This window comes from Lepisosteus platostomus, chromosome 1 (assembly GCF_059453375.1).
Source record: "Lepisosteus platostomus isolate fLepPlt1 chromosome 1, fLepPlt1.hap1, whole genome shotgun sequence".
Classification (NCBI taxonomy): Eukaryota; Metazoa; Chordata; class Actinopteri; order Semionotiformes; family Lepisosteidae; genus Lepisosteus; species Lepisosteus platostomus.
In genome coordinates this window covers 12,733,199-12,743,379 of record NC_142611.1, presented here as the reverse complement: position 1 = coordinate 12,743,379, position 10,181 = coordinate 12,733,199, and the positions used below count along the sequence as shown (strand labels likewise).

At 37.9% G+C, this 10,181-nt stretch overlaps 1 protein-coding gene across 1 annotated transcript in view; it reads left to right on the top strand.

Annotated features, from left to right (window-relative positions):
- Positions 1-1,481: 1,481 nt before the first annotated feature.
- The window catches only part of dnah6 (dynein, axonemal, heavy chain 6), a 115,459-nt gene continuing 106,759 nt past the window's right edge, over positions 1,482-10,181 (top strand). Inside the window, exons 1-5 of the mRNA XM_088624575.1 lie at positions 1,482-1,597; positions 6,252-6,519; positions 8,581-8,760; positions 9,173-9,432; positions 9,800-10,067. Of these exons, the coding sequence (XP_088480701.1) occupies positions 6,274-6,519; positions 8,581-8,760; positions 9,173-9,432; positions 9,800-10,067 (954 nt within the window). The 5' untranslated portion in view covers positions 1,482-1,597; positions 6,252-6,273. The remainder of the gene's footprint in view (positions 1,598-6,251; positions 6,520-8,580; positions 8,761-9,172; positions 9,433-9,799; positions 10,068-10,181) is intronic.

Here is a 10,181-nt window from a genome sequence, read left to right as displayed (position 1 = left end):
TCAACCATGTGACTTTGTATTTACAGTAATACGTTTTACTGCCAATATCTCCACCAATATCCCTTACCTACAATTCATGTTTACCCCGCATTACAAGAGGGCTCTTAGGAACTCAAAAACGTCTCCTCTGTGTTTTATGAAAGTCTGTCGCTTTGTGAGTTGAAACACTGCAACCGTTAAATTAAAAGCTGGTTCACAGAAATAACCCATTTTACACTTCAATGTATAAATATTCGCTATGATCTCAGTCTTATATTCATCTGGCGTTTGTAAAAAAATAATACTTCAAGTTTTAATAAACTAACAAAACCTCTTTTCACATATACACCAAATCAAACACACTGTAGCTCTTTATCCGTACTGTAGAAGTGACGTGTTGATTTTATTTTGGTTCCGGGACCAGAGTAAACAAGATTCTGCTCCTACAGCTTTTTAAACCACCTTGAGCAGGTTTCAAACGTGTGGTGTGGTGTGCAGGGAGTCCCTATGTCACATAAATATGGAGGGTCTTGTTGATTAACAGTCTTGTAGAAGAGCTATAGAATCTTAAAGTAAATGTGAGATCATATTGATAACCAGTGCAAAGACTTAAGAATTGCGTTAGTGTAAATGGATAGAATAATTATGTTGCAGTGACAGAGAATACATTGTATGGATCTTTTTGTTGTTTCTATGTTCATGGGCTTTATTATACCACATTGCCAAGCTGCATACATAAAGATGTCAGTGACTATAATCTTAGCCAGGGAATGTTATATTGTCTATGGAGGTTAGGTGTTACTTTAATATCAATGTCATGCAAAATCCCCGGAGTGATGGTTTGTGGTTGAAGGCTTTTGTTTTCGAGTTTACAATGACCCTAAACTTACCTCCACCGCATTATAGAAATTACTAAAAGTTCAACATAAGCAGTTCTCATTGGCTCCCTGACATTAAGTCCTAAGACATATTACTGTTTATAACCTTAAATGTTGAGTAAAAACAAAGATTTAAACCAGCATAAACAGGCTCTAGGGGTTTAATAGAACCAAAGTGAACAAAAATAAATGGTAAAGGACAACGAAACTAATAATTAGTAATATTACAAATATGAAAGAAAGTTCAGAAAATGTGCATGTTCTAACATCTAAAGTAATAGCTGTATCTCTAACTTGGTACAGTTATTACCGTGACAGTCAGTTATTACTGTGAAAATGCAATTCAACAGAGAAAAATCTTTAATAAGGAATCTGAAACAATAGAAATATTACAGATACGAAGGTGCCACACGCAGAGTGCAGTGTAATGGAGCATAGTACTGTGTGAAAACGTTAATCACGGAAAAAACTTCTGTGTAAACGCAGCTTGGTAAAATTTCAGGAGAGATGTGTAGATTCAGTTATTAATATCATTCTTGTTTTTTTTCTAAAATACATGGTTCATCGAAAACGCTACTATAAAAATTGTACTACTGTCCACCTGCAAATGCTGCTTGTGTCGCGCTGAATTCTGGGAGGAGGCCCGTTGCTTGGAAACTATAAACACAGTAGGAGCATCTGGTGCTTAAGCAGAGCTGCAAACCCTGTCTTGCACTGCGGAGATGTGCTTTTGTGAAAATGTAAGTAATTTACTGACAAACACTACGCCGCCGTGAATAATTTGACTTCCAACGTTTTTTTATGTAAAATAAGTTAAATGAAAAAGGTTTTAATTTCAGTGTCCAGTATGTTACATGCAAATAGGTCAAATACTTTCACATGGTACTAAAAAGTGACGGTTATTATATGTCACAAATATGACGAACAAAATTGCTAGCGATTTGGCATTTGGCATTTGCAGTCAAGCACACATTGAGTATAATTCAATGGTATCCGGCAAACTTTTGTTGTTGTTGTCGTTTCTCCAGCCTGTATCTTATATAATATATCCAGACTTTGTTCAGAAAATAACCTGCTTAAAAAAAAACAAATTCTATCCTCGAGATACATTTTCAAGCACATTCACAAAATGCTTTAAGTCTTTAGATCTCCACTCCATTAAATTTGTATCCTAACTTACTTTGAAAATGCTTCTTACTTCTATGAAAAACATTTCCCCCCCAGTAAATTAGATTATTAAAAACAGTCAAGTCATTTGGATCATCTAGCCTAGTTTGTAGTTAATTCATCCAAGAATCTCGCCCAGTGCAGTATATCGACTGCGACAGCATAGCTGGGTAGTTTGTTCCAGGCTCTCACAACCCTTTGGATAAACAAGTGTCTCTAGGTCTTAGTTCACATAGTTCCTGCTTGTGTGTCCTGGTTCTGGTTTCCCTTTTTGTTCTGAAGAACTTCAAGAAGTCCAATGGGTTGAGTTTTAATACTTGTATCAGATCCGCTTGTAATCTGCAATGTACCTTGCTCTTCCCTGGATGGATTAAAGAACAGCAATATCCTAATTTGTTGACCAAAATTGAACACAATGAGGATGAATTTTAGTATTGACCTTTTCTAAGCGTATAAGCTAGTGACTAGTTGGCTTTGAAACATACCTTTTACCTAGCAACAGAATAAAAGAACAATTGCAAGCATATTAATTGATGTTTTGATGCTAATGCTAGAAACTGCAGAATGTCTAGCTAAATTTCACACTTTTTATTTACATACTTCCTTTTGTCTATATACAAGCAATATAAAATTGTTTCTTAAGAATAAAGTGGTCAATTACAAAGAAATGTTTGTAGAGAGAAATCCTAATATGGAAATTTAGAATGAGCTTTCCTGTGTGAATTTGCTGTATAAAACTCATTGCATTTACCATCTCGTTCGCGAGGTTACTCTTAGATCTGCATGATTGTATCCCCCATGCACATGAATAAAGGGCTCTGCTTGACCACACCTAACCTGAGTGAAGAATTGTCTTCGACAACAATATTCCTAACAAGGTCATACGAGTACACTATATTATATATAAATATTGTATCAATTTTAAGATATCCCTCCATTTACATTCTACACTTTTGACTCATAAGCAACTTCATTCATAAATAGGTTTATTCCATGCTGAAAAAAAGAAGAAAGAGAACACAATGTTTCGGCCGTGGAGCCTTTTTCAGGTGTGAGAGAGACAGGGCAGTAGGCAAAGGTAAAGGGCTACTGGTAAAGAGACAGGGCTACTGCCCTGTCTCTCTCACACCTGAAGAAGGCTCCACGGCCGAAATATTGTGTTCTCTTTCTTCTTTTTTTCAGCATGGAATAAACCTTTTACTTGTTCCTTTGCAGCCTACACATGCTGACGCAGCTACCCACCTGAACTACTACATTCATAAATGCATGAAACACAAGTAAATACTCAAGTACTTTCGGGAATTAAATGTTTATCAAACATTTGCTTGTTTGGAATAAAAGCAAGTGTTAAAAAGTAAACATTTAAAGTATGCTCATCCGAACTGAGAACACTCAGCCAGCTGCAGTTCTGATGAGTTTTAAAAAGTGGCTTCGGGAAACGACCAGGTGAATGAATATCTGTGTCGAAGTTTGTCCAGTTTTCATCTGGTGGATCTGATGGTTGAAGAAGAAGGAACAGTACTGTTCAGCGTCATGGTGAGTCAGATTCCACTGAGACATGCGGTCTCAGGACAGGGGAACTGGCTGCAAGTATGACTAAGATGGAGAGAAATCTAGGAATTCTCCTCACTTGTATTGAAAGAATAAGAATTCACTGGTGTTGACAAATGTCCCAAAGTCAATACCAATAATCAGGTAAAAATTTCAATGATCAGGCAAAATGCAGTTGCAGGCTAATAGGCTAATCTTTCTGATTGCTTAATTCTAAGACTTACTGTTAAATGTTTTAGCCAGACTATCTTGTTTTATTTCCAGGAGATAATTGATCCCAGGATCAATGACAAAAGTGGCTGTAGGGCAGCAGGTTTTGGGGGCTATATTGATTTTAAGAATAACAAATTGACATAATTATGTAATGGCCAGTGTCTTTGTCATGTGTTGTTTTTCCTTGAGCCAGCTTCCTTCCTTTAATCATGGTCTCCAGGCCTACCTGCTGCAAACAGTGTGGCAGGTGCCAATCAACAAAGATTGAATGGCACATTCATGTCTAGAGCCCCATTAATTACGACACAGTTCAGTGATGACATGTGATATTGCAGAACAGGTTAGACAAGGCTGGGACCAGGGAGGCAAAGAGGAAGCACAGGGAACAAAAGAGGATAAAACAATGCAAGATTTCAGCTTCTTATTGCACCTGACGAACTGCATACAGTCAGTTCATTAATTAGCCTGCATCCATTAGGGCAGCCTACCCCTGTGATCACCAGAACACTCCTGTCCTATATTCTATTCCTTTAGCTCTGGCCAGGAAGGGGTTCTATAATTCTCAGTTAGTTCAGTTCAGATTATTGTCATATGCAGAAGTGCAATTAAATGCTTATTTGCATGTATGCTCCAATACAGAGAAATTAAGAAAACACCAAAAAACATAAACACAGAGCAGCAGCAGCAACAGCAAGTTAAGTAACATTCAACTTAAAAAAAAAACATCAGTGGGAGCCAGTGGTAGGGGTAGAGATCAGTAATCTGACAGTTTGTGGGAAGAAACTGTCTCTGAATCTGGATGTTCGTGCCTTTATGCTCCTATAATGCTTACCAGAGGGAAGGGGGGAGAACAATGAGAAACCAGAATGACTGGTATCCTTAGTGGTACTTCCAGCCTTCCTGAGACAGTGAGTTGTAAAAATGTCCGAACCGGGGGTTCTGGGGAACGGTGTGGGACACAGATTGCACCACTGGATACACGAGAGGACTTGAAGACCAGAGGGGGATTCTATAGGGATTGTCTTCCTCTGCCCTACCTGTACTGTACAGTATTTCTTAGGGAATGGCAGGATAGGGGGAGCATAATGGACCATACTGCATGGGACATATAGAGCTGCAGAGGATGCTTAGTTCAATTGAATGACTAGATGGAGGTTTATTCCTTTCTTCACTCTATCAGAAGGAGGCATGTCAGGTTACTGTGTGGAGCTGCTTCAGGAGAATAACGCTGCTGGATTTCTTTTTTTGTACTTGGTTACTATGGTCCGTAAGGTTAATTTGTCTTTGTGACTTTGTGTGTGCCTTGTAGATATTTTTTTGTATTGTGTTCTTTTTGTGAGGGGATAATGATATTTAGTAGCTGTTACAGAAATTAAAGTGCTGTCTTGTGCTTATCTGCGAGTGCACTGTTGATTCTGAGGAAACAAAGAACCTATTCCAGGGAGCAGGCCCTTGCCCCCCTTGAAATGACTAGGTTATGTAGTCGGCTACAAGTTCCTACATTTTGTGAGATATATTCTAAATAACAGCTTCAGCAAGGAGACTGGGTATCTTGTTCCAGATTCCGGACCTTTACTTAAAAAAGTGCCAGTTTTAAATACACTTCTACTTGTGTTTGGTTGACTTTTTGTAAGCCCTTTACTTGGGCTCCCTTCATTGTACTGTCTTTTCAAGATTAAAAAGATTCTATTCTTTCAACTTTTCAATAGATGGAAATCTATTAAGCCCGAGAATGCATGTGTTTTTATCATATCTTTTTTTGTAATGAAGCAAATATAATTTCACATAGTATTCTAAATGAAATGTACTGTACCTTATTAATGCATTGTATGGTTTTAACATCCCTTGATTTCAATTCTACATTTGTTCTTCATTGAACTTGTTCTAAAGGTATAATATTCTTTTGTAGTGCATTGACCAAAACAGAGCACAATATCCTAAATGAGATCCTCCTATTAAACTGTTAATCCTGAGCATAATTTCCCATGATTTCAGTTCTATAACGTTTTGCTGTTTGTTCATTTTGCCTTTTGTATTGCTTCCCCACATTGTCTTGAGAAAACACACTTACAGAACCTTCTGTAATTAGCTACCTGCATTTCAGTCTCCCACGGATATGTATAAAATATACACTTATCAACATTAGATTTTCCATGTCCATGACTTTGTCTTTTTCTAATTCCCTCTGTGCTGTGTCTGTGAACTCCCCAAGAGTTCTTGATCCATGTGCAAGCAGTACATTACCTTGGCATTCCTAGAGCAAGTGCAAAACTTCGCAGGCACAGTACTTACTGTACAGTTGTGTCTCAGAAATTAGTGAAGGCTTTCATAAACTTTTTCAAATTGTTTAATACAAGTCAAAAGATTTTTGCACATCGGAATTCTCTTTCATAATATCTCTTCTGATTGTATAACTTTGCATTTGATACCTTTCATTAAACAATATCCTTTTGAATTTTACAGTGAAATACAACATTCTGGAAGGATGTCCACATTTTCATCAGGACCCCCACAGCGTTCGAGCAGAAATGAAGAGAATTTGACAAAGCAGCCTGGGAAAGAAATTGCACTGCCGATGGCTGGGATTGACAGCAGTGCGCTAAAAACCAGGCTCATCTCTATTGCGCCAAGTCAGATCCTTCAGAATCCACAGGCTTTGAAGTTTCCACACAACACCAGGTCACAGGACAGGAGAAGAGCAGGACAGCAGCCCATTAAGTTGGAGCCTTTGGTGTGTAGGCCAACTACTTTTAACTTACTCTCTCTAAGTGGTATTCCATTACATGTTCTGGCAAACAGGTCAGCAAAGTATAAGCCTTGATAAGCGAGGTATAAGCCTTGAAATAATAATTATATAATTTCATCAATATATACTATATAATAATACACAAATAATCGTCTCTGGGATGGGGTAACTAAATCTTTTCTTCCTGAATTCTTTGAAAAGCCATTTGGATGATAAAGACTGTCAGTTTTGGCATCTGTACTCCATCACGCCTAGGCTAAGCAGTGCTACTGTCTCTCTGCTCTTTGCTTCCTGCTGTTGTTCTGCTGACCTTAGCTATTTCATAATGAATCAGAATTATTATAAATATACCATAAATCACTATGTATTTCTATTTAATTTGTTTTACAAAATGTTTTCTCTTTCATTAAAACATGATTTCTTTCAGTTGTCTGGCTTTCTTTAGTGTAAATAAACACTATTTAACATGCTCAGTTTCTTTGCCCATTTCTCTGCTCCCTCCTTTTCCCCTGTAAGTCATATGCTGTCTGGGGCTATTTGCTGTTATTGAAATAATTTTTCTTTATTCAATATAATTATTTATAATTTATTAAACATTCATTCATGAAAAAAATGGTATTATTATCTAGTTCAAATAATTTATTAGAGATAGTATGAGACTCTGTAAGGAAACCAGCCATTCTGGCACAAAACATAGGCCCAGTGGTCTGGTCTTAATCCAAGATGGCTGCTTTATAATTAAGAGCTGCTGTAGTCACAGCTAGCATTATTCAGTCCTTAGCACTTGGAGTGTGTGGAATTTTTTGTGAGGGAGAGGAGCTGTTGGAATAGTCTCTTTCCAATGATTAGCCACGCCAGAGATGGCACATCACAGGGTTTCTAAAACCACTTGGGAATAAAGGGATTCAGTCAGCCTGGGCTCCAGCCAGTAAGGCCAGAAAAGACTGGGATAGCTAACAGGCCTGAGGGACTCAGTGAGCCACAGGGTAGCTTCAGGGAGATACAGTGATGGCTGTATTGAGGGCTTTTATACTGTAGGTCCTAGACAGATGGGATTTGTAGCTCATTTGCCAGGCCTAATGGGGATGAAAAACTGCTGAGGAACAGACTTGAATACTGGGCCAAGACTGGCAGGAGGTATTGCCAAGTAGCAGCACATCTACTTTCCACAGACGAGAAAGTGGAATCAAGACTTTGTGCCTGATTACTTAATAGAGCTGAGTGCCACAGAGTAAATAATAATTTATATGAGTATTCCTATGCATAACGATGTGAGAAGAGTAAGAAAAATCAGGCAGTCATGGATTGAGTTGAATGAATACTTCATTGCCTGGTAGTTAATAGTGGGAATATTGTACTAGAGGAGAGACCAGGAATGACCTGAGGGTGGAAGAAGTCTGCTCAGTCTTTCCCTGAAGGGGAACAACAGTAAGTCAGCAGTCAGTAGTCACAGGTACATAGTATGGTGATTACCTAGTAATCCTTGAGTTGTTTGTGTACCTCCACTTTGACAGACATTTCGTCCTCAGTAAAAAGGCCTACGCTGCATAGTTGCTGCCTTCAGGAACAAGGCACCTTAAAGAGCTAAAAACATTATTCTGTAACAATACAAAAAGCACCCAATCTGGTGAAGGAACTGAACTTCACAAAGTTGCTTTAAATGGACATACAAAAGTTATTATGGAAAATCAGTTTTTTTTAGCAATAAAAGATGTTAAAAATAATGAAGCTACATATTCCTTAGTTTGTGAGGATCTGTTTGACTACATTTTTAAAATCTGAGACGAATTTGCTGCTGAACTTTCTCAAATGATTCTTCCCGTGTTCCATGTAAAACAGAATTTGGCATTACATTGAGAAAAAAAACAACATGAGAGTGTCACTGAAGTGTAACTGAACTGCATTTAAACTGCTCTAACTACACCTTGACCAGCCTAGACAGTTCAGCTATTTCTGGAAAGCAGCAAAGAAAATGAAACCAAAATGTCCGTCATATTTAACATCTATGTGACTGAGTTTTAAAGGCATGCTCTCTTCCCATTTTAGCCTGTGCTGAAAACATACCAAGACCAAAAACAACCTGAGTACATTCACAAGAAAAACAGGGAGTGGTTAATGAACTCTGGGTGGCAACCATCTTTTGGTGCAGAAGCTAAACCTCAGCCAACATCTACAGAGAAATTAACGCCATTGGTTCATTTGCCTGACATTCGGGATGATTTAAAAGTAAGACACGTTTTGGAAAGACATTGTGATAAACTTGATTTTAGATATTCTTTCTAGAGCTTTCACGTTAATTACAAGAGAATGCTTTAATGTTGATTACAGCAATGCAGTGTAAATGTTGATGTAGACTGTCCTTACAATGACTTACTGTAGTTTCTTCCCATAATATGACACTTGTTATTGTAGCAAGTCAGAAGTCCTTAATATGTTAAGCGCAGTAAATCAGAATAAGTGACATTTTAAATCAGAACATGGCATTTATGTAAGAAAATTATTATTCAGTATTCCATAAGTAATTCTTCTAATAGTAGTTTTCCCTGACCCTACATTGTTTCTAATCTTTTGGCCTTGGAGCTGTTTAAAGATGCTATATTTAATTTTGCAAAATACATCCTTAACTGCTATGTTGCAGATGCAGCTGACCCAGAGTAGGACATGCTCTCCCATTCCACCAAAAAAGCCAAGGGTCTCCATGGGCACATCTGCTACCCGCTCCAAACCCAGCTCCCCATCTCCCTTAGTGTTCAAGTCAGCAGAGGAGGTCATCAGAGCTAAGGTTCAGAACCCCACGGACATTGTCCGAATCATTCGGAATAACCCCTCTCTGGGGTTCCTGTATATGACTTCAGCGGTTCCTAAATCTTCAATCAAATATGATACATACAATCTGAAGTAAGCCTAACCTTTATTTTTTTCATAACATTTTGCAGGTCTCTCTTTTTTTAAAAGCGGTCTGAAGCATTGTGTTTCTCTGACCTGTTAGACTTATCAGTGTTCTCTATAGATTAGGTCTCTTAATTGCAAATGTGAAAAGGTTTTTTGGTAACATTCTATATTAAATGCCCACATCATAGCTAATTATATGTGATTTGTTGTAATACATTTCCCTGTACATATTTAATGCATAACATGACACCTTAGTGTTAGATAGTGTTCACAGCATATTCCACATTAACTCTTATCATTTCTCTCATGCAGCATGGATTAATCACTTATTTTGAAGTGTGACTGATTTGTGTTTTTCTTTTTTTCTGCCAAGGATCGTCAGTTATGAAAACATCAACAAAAATGACTACTACACCATCAGCCAGCAAGGAGTCACTCACATTGTGAATGGGGAAGTGGATTTCCTGGCTTTGGACCGCTGGGAAAAGGAGTACATGTTACACAGGCAGCTTTTGCAGATTCCTGCATTTGTGCTGTTTCGCAAGTGGAAAGCCTTCAAAGTGTGGAGGACAAATGTGCGATCCAAGAAAATCAATGAATGTAAAAGAGCCCTTCAAGAGCACCTTTTCATTGTTAATGAGGTTAGTGTTGATGCTTTACAATTTATCTCTTTGTTGGGTGCTAAAATGTGTGTAATCATTTGTGGTCAAAATTAAGGGGAAATCTGAAAATCCCATTGCAGTATAATTAGGAAC